Source organism: Arachis ipaensis, chromosome B3, assembly GCF_059453495.1.
Source record: "Arachis ipaensis isolate K30076 ecotype BB chromosome B3, ASM5945349v1, whole genome shotgun sequence".
Lineage (NCBI taxonomy): Eukaryota > Viridiplantae > Streptophyta > Magnoliopsida > Fabales > Fabaceae > Arachis > Arachis ipaensis.
Window position 1 is genome coordinate 114975428 of NC_142438.1, and position 22816 is coordinate 114998243.

General features: G+C 39.4%; 1 protein-coding gene, 1 long non-coding RNA gene and 1 other non-coding gene across 3 annotated transcripts; all 3 read right to left on the minus strand.

The window, feature by feature from the left end:
• Positions 1-562: 562 nt before the first annotated feature.
• On the minus strand, positions 563-669 carry LOC148572126 (small nucleolar RNA R71). Its single transcript, XR_015909053.1, has one exon. It is a non-coding gene; the product is annotated as a small nucleolar RNA R71 (small nucleolar RNA).
• A 1434-nt stretch (positions 670-2103) lies between these two features.
• LOC148572127 (uncharacterized) lies at positions 2104-2980 on the minus strand. Its single transcript, XR_015907035.1, has 3 exons — positions 2867-2980; positions 2719-2790; positions 2104-2257 (listed from the first exon to the last, which is right to left on the minus strand). It is a non-coding gene; the product is annotated as an uncharacterized LOC148572127 (long non-coding RNA).
• LOC110269501 (heparanase-like protein 3) lies at positions 2981-4507 on the minus strand. The gene is made up of 5 exons (XM_088507379.1): positions 4416-4507; positions 3923-4068; positions 3526-3700; positions 3291-3416; positions 2981-2996 (listed from the first exon to the last, which is right to left on the minus strand). Exons 1-5 carry the CDS (start codon positions 4505-4507, stop codon positions 2981-2983), a joined length of 555 nt encoding a protein of 184 aa, XP_088363505.1.
• Positions 4508-22816: the final 18309 nt, after the last annotated feature.

Here is a 22816-nt window from a genome sequence, read left to right on the forward strand (position 1 = left end):
AATTGAAAGAACTTTAACTCGTTTAAGGCAAGCTCGGCGCCAGCTAGCTTTTGTGGATAGTGAATCGGGTTCCCTTGAGGAGCACTCTCATTCACTATCACCAACCATCCGTGACCATTATTCTCCAATCAACGAGGAGACTCTATATTCATCTGTGAGGAGTACTGAATTCTCTTTGAGTGACTCAGGTGACACCGACATGGCAGACCCACCTAGAAGAGTCACCTTGAAGGAGGCCGGAGCTCCTGATCTTGACTTGCAACCACTTCAAATCTTGTATCCGGCCTTAGACCCAAATTTTGAGCTCAAGTCTGACACGATAAACTTGCTCCCCAAGTACAATGGACTGCTTAGAGAGGATCCCTTGAAGCATCTCAAGGATTTCCAAGTTGCTTGTGCAACTGCAAGAAGACATGGGGCCGATGAAGCTGCAATGTTAGTTTCGCCTTTCCTTTCTCTTTGAAAGGAAAAGCAAAGGAGTGGTTTTGGAAAAGTTAGATCCAACTGGGACTTGTTGCGTAAAGAGTTTTTGGAAAAGTTCTACCCTCCCCAGAAAATAGACAAGTTGCGAAGAGAGATTTCTTGCATTGTGCAACGGGATGGGGAGACTTTGTATGAGTATTGGGAGAGATTCAAGAAGTTGCTGGTGGCTTGTCCTCACCATCAGATTGATAAATTGGTTCTTATCAGTTATTTCTAACAAGGAATGCATCACCAATACAAGCTTCTCCTAGATGCCGCGAGTGGAGGTTCATTGACTAAGAACAAGACCGCTGCGGAAGCATGGGAAGTTATATCAGACTTGGCGGACTCCACTCAGCACTCAAGGGCGAGGAGCCCACAACCGAAAGCTGTGAATGAAGTTTCTCCCTCCGGAGATGCTATTTTGACCAAGACCCTTGGTGAAATGACAATTATGTTGCGACAACTCACCCAAGGGCAACAAATTCCTCAAGCTTTGATAAGTGCTCCACCTCAACCTTAAAGGATCGAAGGACCACCAAGGGTATGTGGTGTTTGTGCGTGTAGCACTCATTACACCGATGAATGTCTGAAGAACTGAAGATTGATGGTTTAGAGGTTATAGTAAACTCTCGTTGCAAGTATAGTTACTAAACCAAGCAATCAACCTTTCTTACAAACATTTTGGTTGTCACAAGTAACAAACCCCTAAATAAATTGATAACCGAAGTATTTAAACCTCGGGTCGTCTTCTCAAGGAATTGCAGGGAGGTATGTTCTTATTATTGGTTATGAGTTTGTAAATTGGGGTTTTGGAGTTTGGGCAATGGGTACATGTATATTTAAATAACAAGTAAAATAAATTAATAATAATAAAATCTCTTGGCAAGGTATGAAGAACTGGAAGTCCTATCCTGGTTATCCTTATCAATTGTGATGAGACACTACAAGAAAAACACCCATTCAGGTACACTTGAAAAGTGTAGCCAAAAGTAAAAAAAAATGATGCCTTAGGCTACGGCTACGCTTTTTGGGCTACGGCTACGCTTTTTGGGGTGATTCCTATTCGGCCGTTGCCTATTCTCAAAGGCTACGCTTTTCTGTACCAAGGGCTACGCTTTTGGCGTTTAAGAATAGGCTACGCTTTTCAAGTGATGCTGTGCAGGACCAAAGGCTACGCTTTTCAGCTTCCATTCTTACTAGAATAGGCTACGCTTTTCAACACTATTGCATCACCTGTCAAGCGTAGCCACATTATATTCCATGGCTACTTTTTATAAGTGTAGCCTTAGGTCCCTCGTTTTTTTTTTTTCATACTATAGCTACTGTATCTAAATGTAGCCTTAGGTCCGTTATTATTATTTTTATTTTATATATATATATATATATATATATATATATATATAATAATTCTGCATTTTTAATTAAATGAGTTAAATATTATAAAATAAAAAAAATACATAATTTTACTAAATAATTTTTTTAAATAATAAAAATTATCTGTAACCAAAATATATTTATAATAATGATCCAAAAGTACTGGAATAATGTTAATTTTAAATATTCATACATCTCATTAAAATAAACATAGCCATATCAAAATAACTATGATATCACTTAGAATTTACTACTAATACTCTATAAAAAACTAAAATATTATATCCTACATAAGTATCTTTTAATAAAAGTCATTAGTCAACTATACATGTATCCATTCCCAACACTACTCTATCTTAGCCAATAAACCACAATAATAATCAACTTAATCTTCATTATCATCATCCTCAATATTATCCTGCATAATTATATAGAAAAGTAATTAGAAAAATATTTATAATGACATTCGCGATTATAAAAATTAAAAAACCAGACTGAAAACTATCAATGTATTATTTGCTAGTATTATTTGCTTTTTATCGGCAGATGAATAAAAAAATAGGGAAAAATTCATATATACCAAGTCATCCCATGTTTCTTCTAGTTCATGGTGAAAAGAAAAGAGCCAAAAATAGCAATATAACTTTCAGCCATAGCAAACAAAAGTGCACAAAATCAGAAATACAACAACCAGAATTGCACAAACAATTTTCAGCCACAAACAAACGGAAGTGACACACATATCATTGCAAGAAGTCAGAGGAGGAGATATGTGCTCAGTTTTACAGGGGAACAAAGTGAAACAGAACCAATAAACCAACCAAATTAGCAATTAGCAGTTGAATAATTTTCTTTTTCCAACCAAGCATAAATCATCACCTTAGTCGCAGCTTCCAGGCTTACAAGGTCTAAGTGGAAGTCAAGCAGTCCAGGCGACCTATCAGCTAGAACCTAGAGCCAAAATAGCAAAATGGAAAGAAGGTAAGTGATCAAATGATATATTCCTTTAGTGCAATTGTTATTATACCTTGCAAAGATAGTGCATCAGTGTCATCTTATTGTTAGAAGCACGAGTGTCAGTAAGCTTTAAAAGACTATCCTACTTGAATCCAATTGCGGATCTTGCGGATCTGGCAAGCAACTAATGAAGTAAACATCTATATATGTCAGAACACCAGTTGGATATATCAGCTCACAAAGAAGGAATGTATAATTTGTACTCATTTTTATTTTATATATCGAAACAAAACACATCTTTTCACCATTGGATAGAATGTGTGATCTGCATATGATAAGTCTACACCCTCAACCAATGGTAGAAAGGTATGTGCGAGTTTGTAAAATGAGCACACAATATATTTTTCTGTAATAATGACACTTGAAAGCTAAAATGAGATAGTCCACAATAACATGCTGCACATCCTTCAACTATGAAATTTAATATTTGGTACCTATAATAATCTGGATTTGGCACAAAAGTAGAAGTGTTTAGTAATCCATAGTTTCCTCCAACCAAACTCTGTCTGCAGTATGTTCTGGTGTCATAAACAGTTGACATTCCAAGCTGATCCAAATACCTGTGTTATGATGTATTAACATTAGAGTAAATGCTTGTAGAATCTCCAATGACAAAAAAAAAATTAAAAAATAATAAAAATAAATTCAAGGTGAGTTAGTTAAACTAACCAGAAGCTGTAGACAAATGCATCAGACACAAGATGGTGGCCATTGTTGTAAGCCCCTCCTGCCTCACCAACCCATGCTTTTGCTTTGGTTGCTGATTTTTGAAGTATGTTTTTGAGGCCACTGAATGTGCTAGCCACTCCATCAAGATATGATGGATCAAGAATTCTTTCAATTAGGTGTTAGAAACTAAATGTGAAATCCTGATTTTTTGAAGTATGTTTCGCAAAAATAACTTGAAAGACTTGCAATGTTTGTGTTAGAAACTAAATGTGAAATCCTGCTATGTGGCAAAGATAATGAGTCTTAAAACCACCATTTTTTAATTTTAGTCTTATTGAATCAATTACACTGATGCTTGCTACTTTGGCATATATGTAATCAGGGAGCATACACTAACCAAATTCCCAACCAGCAATGCTGTAATTTTTTCTTACAGTATAACAGATAAAAGATTCAGCATTGGAAGAGTTCCATGGTCCAACTGTAGAACCAGATTGTAATGTTCTTCCAGCAAGAGCATTCAATCCAAAGATAACCTTAGCCCTGAAATATACCTATTATTAATGTTAAACTTTCTTTTTTTCCCCCTTAAAATAAGTTTCCTCTCTTCTCTACTTCATTTCTCCACCATTCCTCCCAACTCCCTATCAGATTTTAAAGTAAGTAAAGGGTCTAAGAAATCAAATGCTGGTAGACGGATCCTAGTTATGGAGCCTACAAACAGTATCCTATATAATTCTGAGTACTTAGATTTACACTAAATTAGCTATCATAAATAATGATATGGCTATAACAAATTAGTACACACCTGTTCGTATTTTCCCAAATTCTCTGTCACCAGTGTATCCCTTCATAAACAAGGGGAATCAAAATTAGAAAAGCAAACAAACCAGAGTAAAAGATATGTTTTCGTAACAGCAGACGCCAAATGAGAAACCTTAGCTGACAAAACAAGAAGGGGAGAGGCTGACAAAACCTTCATCTATTGTAAACATAAAACCATTAGAAAAATTGAACGATCCATCATTGAAACTCTAATGTAATTTAAAAAGGGGAGAGGCTGCATAGCACTAACATAATAATTACAGCAAATAAGGTAAGAATGTAAGCTCCGGCAGCTACTCCCATGCACATTACTGCACTAAGACTGCAGACAAAAAAAATGTTGGGGTGAAATTGCCTTCTCAAAACGAACAACTGCCAATATTCAAAGCCTAATGGAAATTGGTGTAAACTAATTTTCTTTATGTCATTAAATGGAAATCAATTACAGATTAAGCTTGAACTTACTCACCCAAAAAAGTTGAGAACCTCGGCTATTTGATCTGCTAGGTCGTCAACAGAAAGAATTGGATAATCTGGAACAATCTCAGGAGCTCCCAACTGCAACAACTCTTGAACAAAGTACAAGATGATAAGAAAGCAAGAACTTAAAATATTATCAATGAAGGAATTTATAACAGTGAGGAGATATATACATCAAGTAACACTGCAAAACAATCAAACACAGCTTAACATGATGAGCACAAAACAATCAAACACAGCTTAACATGATGGAAGCAGGAAATGAAAGCTTAATTTACAAAAAGTTGAAGAAACTGGGATCAAAGAACTTCAAAATCAAGAGGAGTAACATATTAAACCTTTTTTTCTCAACCTTCTCTGCCTGCCATTCATGGCACTTTCCTGAAACAAAGATCACGAAAATAATTGGGAAACATCAAAACCAAAAACAAATTAAAAATAGAACATGATGCTTCTTAATTAAAAAAAAATAATCGCAGAACCTCCCCTAATCAGAACAAATTCAACACAACAACAACAAGGATCAGTAACAAATTCAACTCAACTCATTTATCCAGCAACAAATTCTACTTCCAGCAACAACCACATTTATGATATGTTCAGCATCAAATTCAACTTACAGCTGACAACAAATTCTACTTCTAGAATTCTAGCAACAAATTCAGCTATGATAACTATGATAACTTTCAGGCAGCAACAAAAACTTAAACTATGATAACTTTCAGGAAGCAACAAAAAAACTTCAACTCTCCAAATATGATTTACAGCAGATTAACATTAGCTAAATCATAATTTCAGCAACAAACTCAACTTTGAGCAATAAATTCAAGATATACTAATAATTTACATCAATAAAATTGAAAGAGGAATAACAGGGCTGAAGATGAAACTCACATAGGCAGAGAGACGAAGCAAGCGTTGATGGAAGACCCGACCCGAAGCTGAAACCCTAAACCCAGACTCAGGGCCGAGGAAGCGTTGATGGCCGAAGCAGGAAGGCGAGCTTACGAACTATGATAGAGCGCGACAGAGCTTGAGCGGCGATGAGCTTAAAGCGGCGACGCGAGCTCGAGGCGGCGATGAGCTTGAAGCGGCGACGCGAGCTCGAGGCGGCGACGTGCTTGAGGCGGCGACGTGAGCTCGAGGCGGCGACGAGCTCGAGGCGGCGACAGAGCTTGAGGCCGTGACGAGTTTGAGGGGGCGACAGAGCTTGAAGCAGCGACGAGCTTGAGGGGGCGACCAAAGCTTGAGCGGCAACGAGCTTGAGGGGGCGACCAAAGCTTGAGGAGCCGGCGACGGGCTTGAGGGACAGAGTGGCGAGAGAAGAGAGAGGTGAGATGGGTTCTGATTCTAGGTTAGGGCACCACGCAAAGAGGGTAAGTGAGGGAGAAAAGGAAACAAAAAATTACCAAGTGTTTGTGAGTTGTGTTAAATTTTTTTGCACTAGATACATTAGGCATCACTTTTAAAATGCACCTAAAACTTAACAAATAGGCTACCCTTTAAAAGCGTCTCCTTTGATACGAAAAGTGAACCTATAGATATCAACCTACGGCTACGCTTTATAAGTGATTTCTATAATACCTAAGGCTACACTTTTTAAGTGATGCTACAATTGTGTATCCTTTTCTCTTATAAAAAGGCAACACGGAGAAAAGCGTAGCCTATTCATAGAATAGGCTACGCTTTTCAAATGTAGCTTAAAAAAAGTGTGGCTGAATGGGTATTTTTCTTGTAGTGAGAATTGGATTTTTCTCCCACTTTGTTAACCTCTAACTATGAAGGTAAGTTAAGTGGATGAATTAATTTTTATTCCTCAGGTCCTAGTCTTTCCTTGGGAAAGGCTAGAGTTATTAGAACTCGAATTAATTCTTGAAGAATTTCAATTTTCAGTTAACAATGAGTTTGATAACTCAAGTGTCTCCAATGACTCAACCAAAGCCAAAAGGGAAAAGAATCTACTTAAATGAAAATAATTTGAATACATAAATTAAAGAGAGCAATCGTAATTCTGAAATACCTCAATTAGAACTAATAAAGATATCAAATGTAACATGGAAGAGTTCATAAATTAAAGTAGGAAAATAAATAAAAAGAACACTGAACCTGGGATTGAGAGGCACTCCTAAAACTAAGAGAAATCCTAAATCCTAATCCTAAGAGAGAGGAGAGAACCTCTCTCTCTAAAAACTACATCTACTCCTAAAATTGTGAGAGCTTCCTGTTATGGTGGCTTATGCTTAAATTCATCCAGAAATCTCCACCAATGTTTGTGATTCCAATGGCCTCCGGGGTCCCAAACTAGGCGCAAAAAGCCTTCAAGCAAGTTAAAGCAAGTGACAAGGCCCCAAGAGTGTTGATTTCTAGACTGAATTCCGGGGTCCCAAATCTTGCTTTTGCACCCGTCTTCTTGTTGATCATTAGTGTTCCAACCGGGTGGTAAGCAATCTGAATTCTCACTAAAGCGGCCAAACAACTTCATAGACCCATTCAGTTGAGCTTTACGCCAACCTTTGTGTTTAAACTTAAAGCTTCCAACCATAATGAACCTTGCAGGACAATTCTTACCACTGGCCATCTTTCTCTTACTCTTAATACCACAAAGAGCTCTAAGTTGACCATCCGTCTCCAGTAGCCCATATTCAAGTGGAATTAGAAAGCTAAGGGATATGAATTTTACCCACTTGAATGTTGTGAAGGATGATGGCAACTTAGGGGGAGGAGTCTCCAATAACTTTGGCAAGGTGATTTCAAGCTCCACTCCCTTGTGCTCTTTGACAACTTCCATCTCTTTGCAAACTTCTTTAATTTTAACCTATTCCTCTTGGTAACTTTCTTCCAACTCTATCTCTTCTTCATTACTTACCAAGGGCATAGGAAGTTGTGCTTCTTCTTCTTGAATCTCCATCTCTTGATCAACCTCTACAAAGTCTTCAACCATGATCTGCCTTGGAGGTTGTACGCTCTCCTCAACATCAACATCAACATCAAACACCGTGGAAGGAGGCTCTGTGACTGGACTTTCCAATGGAGGTACAGCATCTCTTAAGTTTGTAACCACTTCTTCTTTTTTAATAATTGCTGCTTTGTCCAGTTGTTTAAGTATAAAATCATACTCATCCTCGATGATTTTCTTTCCATGACAACTCCTTTCAACTACTCCTTCATCTTCAAGGGTCTCTCCTACCTTTACCCGTAGGGCCTCCTCTAGCTCTTTATGAAGTATGGATTCGCGAAGATGATTCCTTCTTTCCTGTTCCATATCAATAGCATAATTGGGATCATCTTGCTCTTGGATTGATGGATGTGGGTGCTCTTCCATGGAGGGTGGTGATGGGATGAAAAGATCATTATGTGGTTGAAAAGGAAGTGCACTAGAGCTTGAGGGTTGAATATTGGAGGTAGAGGGTTGGTTCATGCGGGATATAAGATTTTGGAGTGTAGAGGTGAGACCAATGATGTTAGAGATTAGTGTATTGTAATCCAATAGAGGTTGGGGTGGATCTATGTATGGCTCATTCGGTTCATAGGGTGGTTGGTATGGTGGATGTGGGTTAGGGTCATATGGAGGTGTTTGGTGGTAAGGGGCTTGTGAGTATGGTGGTCCAGAGTTATTTTGAGGAGAGGGTTCATAGGCATATGGTGGTGGTTGTTGATAGTCCATTGGAGGTGGTTGTTGCCATGAGGATTGATCAAATCCTTGTGGCTCCTCCCATCTTTGATTCTTCCAACTTTGATGTCTATTTTCATTATAGTTTCCTCTTCCTGCAACATAATTGTAACCAGACTCATAGCCAAAGGGGTGAGAGTTTATAGTAGCAAATAAAAATTAAAAATGAAAAATAAAAACAAATTTAAATTAAAAGGTTATTTAAATTTTGAATTTGAAAATTAAATTTTGAAATTTGAATTTTAAATTTTGAAATTTGAAATTTTAAAATTTTGAATTTTAAATTTTTGAAATTTGAATTTTAAAATTTGAAATTTGAAATTTGAAATTTAAATATTGAAATTTGATTTTTTGAAATAAGATAAGATAAGATAAAAATCTGAAAATTTTTTTTTATGCAAATTTTGAAAATTCAATTAAAAATAAAGAGAAAAGATATTTTTGAATTAAATGAGGAAAGAGAAAAACAATAAAATGACACCAAACTTAAAATTTTTAGATCAAAACGGAGAAAACAACTACGAACAACTTGAAGGTCAAGATGAACACGAAGAACAACTTGAAGATCAAGATGAACACCAAGAACAAATTTTTTGAAAAATTTTTTATAACTAAATAAAAAACCAGTAACCTCTTAATTTATGAAAAAGCAAAAATAAAAACAAAAATAAAAACAAATAAACAAGTAAAAGAAAAATATTTACAATAACCAATAATAAGGCACACGTTTGCAATTCCCCGGCAACGGCGCCATTTTGATGCGAGCGGAAATTGGCGAGTTAAGAATGATTATAAAATATGCGTTGTAAGTATAGTTCTCAACCAACCAGAAATCTGCTCATCAATTTAGAAGGGTGTCACAGAAATTAAAATTAAAATACTGGGAGTATGAATCCCAGGTCGTCTCCCAACGAGTTGCAAAAAAGTGTGCTATTTTATTAATCAGATGTTTTCAAAAAGGTTTGAGTTGAATGGCAGAAAATTAAATTAGAGAATTTATATAAATTTAAATAAAAGCCTTGACTGGGAGTTGATTAGCTGGAAGCCCTATTCTTGTTGAAGTACTCTCAAGATTAATTGATAATTGGGGGTTATTCTGTTTAGTTGTCCCTTACTAAGTAAGGGGAAATCAAACAAGTTGGAATGCTGTTCTATCCACAAGTTCCAATCCACTCTTGAGAGGATTGGTGTTAGTGACTAGAGAGTAATCCAACAATAAACCCAATTACAATCTTTCTCTTGAGCATCCCAACTCAAGGGTTCTTTTCAATCAACTCCCCATCAAGTCAGGGAACTACTCGCTCATTGTAATTGTAAAATTCATAACATAAGAAAGGGAATTAAAGAAAGACATGATAAATAATGATCAAAAGATTAATTAAAAATAAAAATAATTCTTGTATTAATAAATGCTAAAATAATCCAATAGTGAAATTAAGTAAATTAAGGAACATGGAAGAGTAAGAGACAAGTAAAGAGAACGAACTAGAATGTCGAAGTCTTGATGAGGCAATAACTCTTCTCAATATCCCAATGCAAAAACAATGAACATAACAAATCCTAAAAACTATGAATGTGTAGAGAGAAAACCTAGAGGAGAGGAAAACTAGATCTAAAAAACTAAAACTATGCGGAATGAATGTTGTTGTTGGTTTCTGCATGTTCTCTGGCTCTAGTCTGCTTTTCTGGGTCGAAAACTGGGTCAAAATAAGGCCCGAAATCGCCCCCAGCGATTCTGCAGATTATGCAGATCGCGCATGTCACGCGGTCGCGTCATCCATGTGGCCGCGTCATTCGGCTTTCTGCTTTTCCACGTGGTCGCATCATCCATGCGGCCGCGTCGCTTGTGCTATTCCATGCCGCGCGGTCGCGTCATCCATGCGGCCGCGTCGCTTCTCGCTGGTCATCTCCTCAATTTCTTGTGTTCCTTCCATTTTTGCAAGCTTCCTTTCCAATTTCCAACTCATTCATGCCCTATAAAGCCTGAAACACTTAACACACAGATCACGGCATCGAATGGAATAAAAGAGAAATAAAATACATAATTAAAAGTCTCTAGGAAGCAAGTTTTCAATCATGCAATAACTTTAGGAAGGAATTATAAATGCATGCTTATTTAACGAATAAGTAGGTAAAGATCATGATAAAACCACATAAATAAACACAATATAAACCATAAAATAGTGGTTTATCAACCTCCCCACACTTAAACATTAGCATGTCCTCGTGCTTAGTTGAAGGAGATAAAATGAATGAGTAAGAACATGTAAAACCTATGAAATGCAATGCAACCTATATATATGAATGCAACTATATGATCTTTGTCCACTTGATCAAAAGTAAGTAAGCTCTTCAAAACAATTACAAATCAAATTCCACTAACTCAATTCTTATACAGTAAGAACAGATAAAAATGCAAGAAGATAGCTCATGAAAGCAGGGAACATAGAAATTCAAGCATGGAACCCTCACTGATGATGTATGTACACTCTAGTCTCTCTAGTGTATAGGGTCATCACTCTGTCCTTCTCTAATCATGCTCTCTAATTTTTGTTCTTCTCCTAACCAATCAACAACATTTAATATACCAATGCAAACATCATGAGGTCTTTTCAAGGTTGTAATGGGGCCAAGGTAAGGGTAAGGATATATATATATGGCTAAGTAAGCTTATAAATTGAATCTTTAATTAACCCAAGCTTTAACATAACCTATATATATATTCTATATAACTTTAGAATTCATACCTAGCTACCCAAAAATTTCCTTTCACATTCCATACTCATGTTTCAATCTTTTATTTTGATTTTATCATATATGCATTGACCCTTGAATTCTTAAATTAACATTGGGGTAATTTTGTCCCCTTATTTATTTGTTGAATATTTTTGGATTTTTTTTAAAACATAGAAACATAAAAATAACACAGGGATTTTTTTTAAAACATAGAAACATAAAAATAACACAGCTTATCAATGCACATAGATTTTTAATTCTTATAGTTTCACATGAGTAGGTATCCAAATTCCCATAATATTATCATGACTCATTCTCTTATTATCCTTTGTTCCCACAATTTCCCATACTTGATTGACTCACACAATTCTATCTTAAGCTAACCAAAGATTCAATTTGGGATATATAATTGTTTTTCTGCTTAAGGCTAGTAATGTGGTAAAATATAGAACAAATGGGATTTAAAGGCTCAAAGTGGCTAACAAAGGTAATTAGAAGGGTAGGCTTTATTTGGATAAGTGAGCTAAACAAATAATGGCCTCAATCATATGCAAACATATAAATATAATAAATATTGGACATATAGGATGAAACAAAATATAGATTACAATCATAGAGAAGTAAACACACAAAAATAAAATAATTATGGTTAAATAATGTAACCATTCATAAAGGCTCAAATCTCACAGGTTGTGTGTTCTTTAGCTCAAAAATCATGTTCCAAATACAACTTCAAGCAAATTTAACATAAAAGTTTTAATTAAAATTAGTGAAATTTTGTTCCAAATATAGGGTCTTAGAAGAAACTTATTGTCTTTTTAATCAAGCAGAACATGCATACAACTAACCTATTACTATGCAATTTATCCTATTCTACAAAAGAAAAATCTAACTAAATATCCTAATTTATTGGTGCTAGGGAAGAGAATTTACTTCCGGAAGTCAGGTACTAACTGACCTCTCCACACTTAAGGCTTTGCACCGTCCTCGGTGCCATCTGTCAAGAACAAAGGTAGGCTGGTAGCAGTATCTCCATAGTCGGGACCATCATGGCTCCCTATGCTGGTAAAAGAAGTGGAGTCCGGGATGTCTGAGTCCTTGAATTTTCCCATGATCAGCTCCTTGAGGTATGTGAATCGGCGCTTGTTATGGTGCTCTCTCATCTTAGCTTTCTGTTCCTGCCGATCCAACTTTTCAAGTATCTGCTGGAGCAGTTGGGCTGTTGAGGGTTCTTATGGTGTTGAAAAAGGAACATCTTCAACTGGTTCAGTAGGCTGGCTGATAGTGGCTGCTGGAAGTCTAAGGTATTTCCCGTTGGGGACATACTGATCATCCCGTGGAAGTATGGCTTTGGTGTCCCCAGCTCTGTAGGAGACTCTGGCTGCTGAGACAAGATCTGAGACTAGAGCTGGAAAAGGTAAGTTACCAGCGATTTGTACGTGTCCCATGGCATTCCGGATATGTCTTGGTAGATTCAGAGGTTGGTCTGTAAGGATGCACCATAGTAGAACGGCCATGTCCACAGTGAAGGAGGACTCGTGAGTGCTCGGAAAGACGTAATGGGACATAATCTGTTCCCATACGCGAGCCTCCAAGGTAAGTGCTGAAGCCGAAATTCCCTTAGGGCGGTACGATGGTATCCGTAGATCCATCTACTGCCAGGTAGTGCGATAACTTTGAGAACGGCGTCCCAGTCAAATTGGTACATCTGGCACTTGAGTGCGGCTTCTTGAAAGGCATCCAATCCTTCTGGAATAGGGGGAAGACTTAGAACTTTTTGAATGGCCTCTTCTGTAATGGGGACTTGCTTCTGATGGACATAGACAGACTGCAGGGTCGGCAGGTGGAAGTTGGAGTAGAACTCGACTACCCAAGAAAGATTGACCTGCCTTGGCTGTCTCTATAGGAAACCCCATTGTCTTCGAATAATTTGCAGCTCAACAAAGGTAGCAATATTGGGCGGGAGGAGAAGAAGGTATTCGTTGTTGTAACTCCTTTCAGCCAGGATGGGGAACACCTGCTCACAGTAGAGATTGGGGAATCGCACAGTGTCCTTTGCTAGGAAGGATTTTTCTTTATCATTAACCTTTATAATCCTCTTAATTTTCTTTGTTGAGGGCTTAACTGCGGTTGAAGAAGGTTCTGCCACTAATGCTCTTTTTGTTCCTCTTCTTGCTGGTTGTTTGGGGTTAGCTTTCTCCTTTCCTTTCTTGGTGGCCATCCTGAAAAAGGGAAGAGAAAGTAAATCAAATTCAAAGGTGTAAAGCAAGGAAGAGAATGGAAAAGGATGGTTATAAATGCACATTAAAAGGTAAAAGATGTTAACACACGCTCATGAGTACATGTGAAAACTCATTAATGGAAAATAGCTAGTGCATATGATGACAAGTGAATGCAAGGTGTTTATTGGCATGCCAGCAAAGGGCATGAGTAGCATAGATCAAGCATCACTCGTAACAAACCATCACGTTTGTATTAACAATTAATTTTAATTAATACAATAGTAAAGGGAATTTGTGAAAAGCAAGCATTGAATATGAGAGTAGAAAATGTAAAGAAGTTCATAATGCCATATGGGCTTTTTCACAAACACATAGCATGCATGTAGAAGAAGTTCTTGAAAATAAGAATTTGAACATGCAAGTAATCCCTTAAAAAGCAATACATAATTGTCAAACAAATTTACAACAATCCACAACCATATAAAAATAAATAATGACTCACAGAAATTGATAACACCAGTTAAGAAGGAGAAAGAAAGAAAAAGAATATATGAACAATGAAGGTAAAAAGAAAAGAAAAAAAGATAACATATAAAAATAAGAAGAATAATAGAAAAGTAAGGAGGGAAGGAGAACAAGAAGAACCTTGTTAATGGGGGTGAGAGAGAGTAAAAAATGAGAAAGAAGGAAGAAGGGAGGAAGGGAGGGAGAAGAAATAAGGAAGGAAAAGAGAAAATAGGATTTGGGGGGAAAAGATATGATAATTGGCAAAATTAGGGAGGCTGTGCGGCGCAAGCGACGCGGTCGCGTGGGGCACGCGGTCGCGCGGCTTGTGCTTAAACTCAATGACGCGGTCGCGTGACCCATTTTAGGCTAATGGCGCGAAGGTAGCCTCGCACTCGCACAACTCTCTGTTCAAAATCATATTAGTGCCAAATCATGGGTGACGCGATCGCGTGGGGCATGCGATCGCGTGAGTGGGATTTCAGAGGGATATGACGCGGACGCGTGAGCCATGCGTCCGCGTGGGTAGAATTGTGCGTTCACCACCAATCCAGCACCACTCTAGCACAATTTTTGGTTGTGCACCCTTTTACGTCGAAATCCAGGGCACGCGGCCGCGTGGGACACGCGGTCGCGTGGGAGGCCATTATCCTCATATGACGCGGTCGCGTCAGCGACGCGGTTGCATGGGATGATTTGTGCCATTGGCACGCCTCCAGCCCTGCTCCTGCGTAACTCTCTGTTCATATTATTATTGTCTCCCAGCTCCTTGCGACGCGGACGCGTCAATAAGGCGGTCGTGTCGCGTGATTTTTTTTATTTTTTTTTTAAATAAAGGTATGTAAATGCAGATGCACAAAATGTACTAATGAAGAGAAGAGTTATTGAACAAGAAAATTAAAAATAAGGAAAAGAACGATCATACCATGGTGGGTTGTCTCCCACCTATCACTTTGCTTTAACGTCCGTAAGTTGGACGCTCCACTAGCTCAGTCTTCAGCTATGTGGGAATCTTCCAAGAGGAAGATCTCGAGCTCCTTGTTTTTCTTCAGCTTCTCGCCATGGTACAGCTTTAAACGATGTCCATTAACTTTGATAGGTTCAGAGCTTGAAGGATGGCTTAGGTGATAAATTCCGTACGGTTCGGCCTTCTCTACTCTGTATGGACCTTCCCATCTTGATCTCAACTTGCCTGGCATGAGCCTCAGTCGAGATTTATAGAGGAGGACTAAGTCCCCAGGTTGGAACTCTTTCCTCTTGATGTGCTGATCATGTACAGCCTTCATATTCTCCTTGTATAGTCTTGAGTTCTCATAAGCTTCTAGGCGAAGACTCTCCAGTTCCTGCAGTTGCAACTTTCTTTCAGCTCTGGCTTTTCCAATCCCCATGTTGCATTCCCTTACTGTCCAAAAGGCTTTATGCTCTATTTCAACAGGGAGATGACAAGCTTTTCCATAAACTAAGCGGAAATGACTCATCTCAATGGGTGTTTTGTATGCTGTTCTGTATGCCTAGAGTGCATCTTGTAGCCTGGTGCTCCAGTCTCTTCTATGAGGTTTGACTATCTTCTGCAAGATATGCTTTATCTCTCTATTTGACACCTTGGCTTGCCCATTAGTCTGAGGATGGTAGGCTGTTGCAACTTTATGAATTATCCCATGTTTCTTCATTAGTCTTGTTAGTCTTCTGTTACAAAAATGGGTGCCTTGATCGCTCACGACTGCTCGTGGTGATCCAAAGCGACAGATAATATAGTTTCTCACAAAGAAAACAACAGTGTTAGCATCATCATTGCGGGTAGAAATTGCTTCCACCCATTTGGAAACGTAATCCACAACTAACAATATATAGAAATAACCATTAGAATTTGGAAATGGACCCATGAAGTCAATGCCCCAAACATAAAAAATTTCACAGAAAAGCATAATCTGTTGAGGCATCTCATCCCTCCTGGATATATTACCAAATTTCTGACATGAGAAACAAGATCTACAAAATTCAGCAGCGTCCCTAAAAAGAGTAGGCCACCAGAATCCACAGTCTAAGATTTTTCTAGCAGTTCTTTGAGGGCCAAAATGTCCTCCACTCTCAGATGAGTGACAGGCCTTTAAGATGGACTGAAATTCTGATTGAGGCACACACCGTCTAATTACCTGGTCAGCGTCACATCTCCATAAATATGGGTCATCCCATATATAATATTTAGACTCGCTTTTCAGCTTGTCTCTTTGATGCTTAGAAAAGTTCGGAGGAAAAGTGCGGCTAACTAGATAATTAGCTACAGGTGCATACCAAGGGACTATCTCAGATACTGCTTGTAGGTTATCAAATAGAAAATTATCAGATATAGGAGTGGAATCATTTGTAATATGTTCAAGGCGACTCAGGTGGTCTGCCACTAAATTCTGGTTACCACTCCTATCCTTAATTTCTAAATCAAATTCTTGTAATAGCAGTATCCAACGTATAAGCCTTGGTTTGGACTCCTTTTTAGATAATAAATACTTTAGAGCTGCGTGGTCTGAATACACTACTACTTAAGTACCAAGTAAATAGGCTCGGAATTTATCCAGAGCAAAAACAATAGCAAGGAGCTCTTTCTCAGTAGTAGTGTAATTCGACTGAGCGGCATCTAAAGTTTTAGACGCGTAAGCAATAACAAAAGGATCCTTACTTTCACGCTGAGCCAGTGCTGCTCCTACTGCATGGTTGGAAGCATCGCACATTATTTCAAATGGTTGGCTCCAGTCTCGTCCTCTTACAATTGGAGCTTGAGTTAGTGCTGTCTTCAGCTTATCAAATGCTTGTTTGCAATTTTCATTGAACTCGAACTCAATATCTTTCTGCAGTAGTGTGGATAAGGGAAGTGCTACCTTACTGAAGTCCTTAATGAACCTCCTGTAAAAATCTCTAACGTCAAAATACTTTAGGAGTGCCTCTCAATCCCAGGTTCAATGTTCTTTTTATTTATTTTCCTAATTTAATTTATGAATTCTTCCATGTTACAGATTACATATTTAAATTAATGTTATTTGAGGTATTTCAGTTTAATATTGCTTTCTCTTATTTACATTATTGTTATTCCCATCTGAAGACATTTTTATTCCAGTAAATTTATTTTTCTTCTTTTGGTCTTGGTTAAGAAATCAGTAACTCAGGAGTTATCAAACTCAAACATGATTGATAATTGTTATCTTGTTAATTAAATTGAACTTCAATAATCCCAATCTTTTCTTAGGAAATAAATAGGATTCGAAGATAAAACCAATTAATCCCTTGGCCTTCCTTTATCTTAGTAAAGGTTAACAAAGTGGAATTAAGATTCAATTCTCATCATCATTGATAAGGATAACTAGGATAGGACCTCTAATTTCTCATACATTGCCAAAAGTATTTACAGTCATTTGTTTATCTTACTTGCCATTTAAATTGCTTGTTCTTCATTTACTTTATTTGCTAATTAGACTATTCGCTCCTCATTCTCAAAACCCCAATTTACAATCTCCATAACCAATAATAAGAACATACTTCCCTGCAGTTCCTTGAGAAGACGACTCGAGGTTTGAATACTTCGGTTATCAATTTATTTAGGGTTTGTTACTTGTGACAACCAAACATTTGTACGAAGGGATTTCTGTTGGTTTAGAGACTATATCTACAACGCGACTGTTTTTATGAAATTCTTTACCGGCAAAAATCTCTAAACCATCAATCTTCAGTTCTTCAAAATGGCGCCGTTGCCGGGGAACTGCAATCGTGTGCCTTATTATTGGTTATTGTAAATATTTTTTCTTTTACTTGTTTATTTGTCTTTATTTTCCCCACTTTATTTCTTTTTAGCTACTATGAATTCTCACCCCTTCCGCTTTGAGTTTGGTTCTAATGTTATTGAAAGGAATGGAAGTTATAACAGGAACATGCATCAAGGTCAGAGCAACCAAAGATGGATGGAGCCAAGAGGATCTGATCAACCCTTTAGGCAACAACACCCTCCAAGATATCATGGACAAAGACCATTCTACAATGCATGCCAAGAAAATAGACATGGTGGACAACCTTGTAATTACCAACAAGCCCCACCCTGTGCTTATAGACCATCCTCTCAACACAACTTCGAACCACCACACTCACAAGCTCCTTTTCACCATTCACCACCGTATGATCCTCATTTACCCTAGTTCCAATCCAATCAATCACAAACACCACCGCTTCCCTCTGTGCCATATCCAAATCTATCACCCCGAGAATCAGAGGTTTGCCTCAAGGAAACAGTAAATCGACTTCAAACAACCCTTCATCAACTGGAGCAAGCAGTAAGTCAATTATCTTCTAGACGTTCGAACATTCAAGGACATCCCACAGCCCCATGTGGACAATCTAACGAAGAGCGTAGTATGAAGGAGATACTAGAAACTCCAGTGGACAAGACAGAGCATGGTTTCGTACTGGAACAAGTAGAGGAAGCTGTCATTATTGAAGAAGAAGAGTTGGTTGAAGACTTAGGAGACGCTGAACCTCCATGGAAATCCAAAGTTGTGGAGCATTCTGTCAAGGATGTTACAATTGATGCTAAAGAGGATTGTGCGCAATCCCCAGAGCAAGTCTTTCATGAAGAACTAGACAGAATAACCCAAGAAGAAAATTTCCTTGATGATGATAGTCACAAGTCAAGTTCTCCTAGTAATGAACTTGCATCCGCAAGCGAATTCTCTGAGATCGAAGAATCTTTCCCAAGTGAATACGAAGATGATACAGAGGTAGATTTCTCTCAACCTCTAGTCTATGACTTAAGTGATGAGGAAGACATAGATGGCTTTGATCAGGACATGGATACATTTGAAGAATCTTGCAAGGAAGTGGAGAATTTCACAGAAGAACACAAGGGAGTAGAACTCACAGAACCACTGAAACCACCTATCCCAAGGCCATTACCACCCAATACAAGCTTCAAGTGGGTACAATCCTTAACCTTTAACTGTGTTTTTCCACTTGAATATGATTTGCTTGAAACAGATTGCCAGCTTAGAGCTCTTTGCGGCTTTAAGAGTAAAAGGGAAATGGCTCGTACTCAGAGCTGGTGCACAAGGTTCAATAAGGTTCCACGCTTCAACTTGAAGTACACGGATTGGCATCATGATCAATCGGATGGATCTCGGAAAATGTTTGGTTATCCTGGTGAGAATCTAATTTCTAAACCGCCCAGATGGAAAAGTATAGATCAAGACAAAGGCAGATTTAAAAGCAAAGTTTGGGATCCTGGAATCTATGCTGACATTCGTCACCCCGGGAGCTTGACAATCTGTTTGAAGCTGCTTAGAAGCTTCACATGCCTAGTTTGGGACCCCGGAGGCTATTGGCATTCCAAGCATTGGTGGAGATTTCTGGATGAATTTAAGCACAAGCCGCCATAACAGGAAGCTCATCCAATGTCCAACTTAAGGACTTTAACTAAAAGTGCTAGGTGGGAGACAACCCACCATGGTATGATCGTTCCTTTTTCAATATTTTTTGTTTAGTTTTATTTGTTTTCAAGTTTTATTTTATTTTATTATATTAAACCTGGAAGTTTTGCATCTCATTCATATTCATCATTGCATTCTGCATACTGCATAAAAAAAAGGTGCGCGACACGACCGCATCACTCATGCGATCGCGTCAAGTTGCGAAAAACACTTCCCACGCGACCGCGTCATTCACGCCACCGCGTGCCTTGGAGATCAGCATAAAGATCCAACGTCCAGAAAGTTAGACTGGAATCGTGCGGCCATTGTGCGTTTTGCACAAAATGCCCACGCGATCGCGTCCCTGACGCGATCGCGTCACTTGCACAACACACATCCCACGCGACAGCGTGAGCGACGCGATCGCGTCGCATGGATTGCATAAACACCCCAAAGGAGACAGAGAGTTGCGCTGAAATGACGCTGGAACTGTGCGTTTCGCGCAAATTCCAGTGACGCGATCGCATGCCTCAGGCGATCACGTCATTCACTCTTTTTGCCCTCCACGCGATCGTGTCGACCCTCATTTTACCCCAACCACGCGACCGCGTGCCCCACGTGATCGCGTGGATTCAAATTTATAACCCCCAGTCACGCGAACCCTATTAGTCGCGCCCCCCTCCCCAAACCCCTCCACTCCCTCTCTTCTTCTCCAACCCCCAACCACCACCCAGCCACCATCACCGCCACTGCCAGACACCGCTGTCACCACTGCCCAGCGCCACCCACCCCCCTTCCTCCTTCCCCCTTCCCTCTTCCTCTTTCTTCTTCTCCCCCACTAACTGCCACTGCCCACACCGCGCCACCACCACCACCGCGCCGCCGTCACCGCCCAGCGCCACCCACGCCCCCTTCCTTCCCCTATTACCCCCTACCCCCATTACATCCCCCCTTTCCCTCCCTTCCTCCGAACAGCAGCCACCGCCGCCGCGCCACCCTCTTCTGCCGCACCGGACGCCACCGCCGTCATCCCCAGCCACCTCTCTGCCCCACTCTCTCTCTTACGCCTACCAGGTTCCGACGAACGCCACCCTTCTATCCTTCGTAGTTAATTCATATTTTTCTGTTTATGTTTGTCATTAAGCTAGTTAGATATGCATGTTGTAGTGGATTTTAGGTTGTTAGGTAGCTTAGGATGTGGTTAGTGGATTTAGATCTGTTTAATTGCACTGTTCTTGTTTCTTATTTTATTCTGCTGTTGCTGTAATGATTGTAATGTTCATATGCTGTAGTTTCTTGTTTCTTGCTGCTCTGTACACTGAATTTTCGTGTTTATATTCCTTATATGTAATTGCAGCTTTATTTTTGATTCATATGAATTATTCTGTTGTTGTTTATTTTCCGGGACAATCCAATTTTAGCCGGAATGCTGCCCAAATTTCTGTAAAATGTTTCCATTCATGTCTTAATTTTGGCATTTTCAACTGTGCTTTCCTTAGATCTAACCAAAAAAATTCATGAATGCCAGGACAAGCTTTCTTATTCTTTTTGATTTCCTGGTTCATAATTTGCATTTTTGATGTTTGATTCCAATTTTTGCTATTTCTACATCTATTTGAATCATCATCAACCTGTTTTCCTTATTTGGATATGAATTACTTATAGCTTCTAACTATGAATACTTGTTACTCGGAATATTTTCATTATGCCACTTACTTTAACCCACTTTTTACTAACTCACTAATGTTAACTTCCTAAACTCTTTTTCAATTCTAACCAACCTAACCTTTCAAAACTTCTCTTCTGATTTTCTTTCACTTTCCTTTAACATTCTAACCATGGCATGATGTTAATTTTTCTATTTAACTTGAATTTAATTACATTTTGGATTGTGAATTCTCCTTTTCGGACTTTTAACTCCTATACAATCCTTAATGCACATTTACTTAACTTATTATCCTTATCCTTTTGCTCCTTTGCCACTTTGTGTTTCTTTTGATTATTTGCCTATTTGTTTTCCTGTTTTCACTATATCCTGGTTTTCTGTTTTTCAGGATGTCTGCCAGCCAGAGAAAAGGAAAAGGCAAGGCTACTACTGGCAAACGTAAAAGAGGAGAATCCTCCATGTCCATCATAGATATGATGCACGATGAATCATTGCGGGAGAAAAATTTTACCCCGCAGGAGAAGGCCGACCAGCTAATCCCTGCTACTGATCCAGTGAAATTTGCAAACCGATACTGTGAGCTGAAGTATCCGGTGTTTGCAAACTCCAGGAACCTATACCTGGAGAGAACTTTGAAGATCTCAGAAGAACTCCAGCAATACACCTCTGACCAGATCAAACAAAGAGGCTGGTTCTTCCTGGAGAGAAACCTAACTGAGGTCAATGCATCTTGGGTTAGGGAATTCTACTGCAATTACTTCAAAACCTCCCTAGATGCAGTGAACCTTAGAGGAAAGCAGATTCTGGTCACTGAAGAGGTCATTGAAGATGTCTTGAAGCTTCTGCCTAAAACTGATCAGATGGATGGTTATCAGAAAGCTGAGGAGGATATGCGCTTCATGCGATTTGATTGGGATGCAGTCAAGGCCCGGATAGCCCTTGACCCGACCGTTCCTTGGATTATGGGTCAGAACACCACCATGCCAAAGGGAATCAAGCAGATTTACTTGAATGATGAGGCTCGGCTATGGCATCAGATACTTAGCAACTTCATTATGCCGAGTACTCACGAGACTGAGATACCAGCCGCTATGATCACCTTCTTTTGGTGTGTGATGGAGGGTAAGGACCTGTACCTGCCACGCTTTATCCAGTACCATATGGCCAGGGTCCACGTCCGAGGCACTCTTCCCTTTCCTTATCTGGTTACACAGCTAGGCTGTCGAGCTGACGTGCCTTGGGAGGATGCTGATGAAAAGCCACCTGCTGCAGAATGCAAGAAGATTATCCCTCACAGCAGGAACTTTCTGGCTTTGGGCTACAGACCTCCATTCCTTACTGCTACTGCTGACACAGCCACACCATCTGTCGGCCCCTCTTCTTCCACTGCTACCCCTGCCACCACCACTGCACCCCCACCTGCCCCAGAGCCCATCTATCATCTAGTGCACCGTCTGTTTCGACGGCTTGACCAGATGGAGCGTCGCAACAAGCGATGCTATGAGCACCTAAAGCTGATGATATGCTCTGGCGACATCCCCTCCGAGCCTGACACACCATCCGGGGCAGCTGAGGAGGAGGCGGATGATCACGAGGCAGAGACCCATCCCCAGAGTGAGGCTGCGCAGGCAGGCTCAGAGTAGGCCGCATCACATCAGGAGGCTCCGCCTCAGATTCAGGCTGTAGACCCCGAGATCCCTATCCAGTCAGCACCTCCTCTCTAGTAGGCTGATCCTCAGACCACCAC

Coding starts and splice junctions, on each gene's coding strand:
- LOC110269501 (XM_088507379.1), bottom strand. CDS start 4,507: ATGAAGGTTTTGTCAGCCTCTCCCCTTCTTGTTTTGTCAGCTAAGGTT. Junction 3,701..3,922: donor CATTGCTGGTTGGGAATTTG/GTTAGTGTATGC, acceptor GTTTCTAACACC/TAATTGAAAGAATTCTTGAT. Junction 3,417..3,525: donor GCATTTGTCTACAGCTTCTG/GTTAGTTTAACT, acceptor ATCATAACACAG/GTATTTGGATCAGCTTGGAA.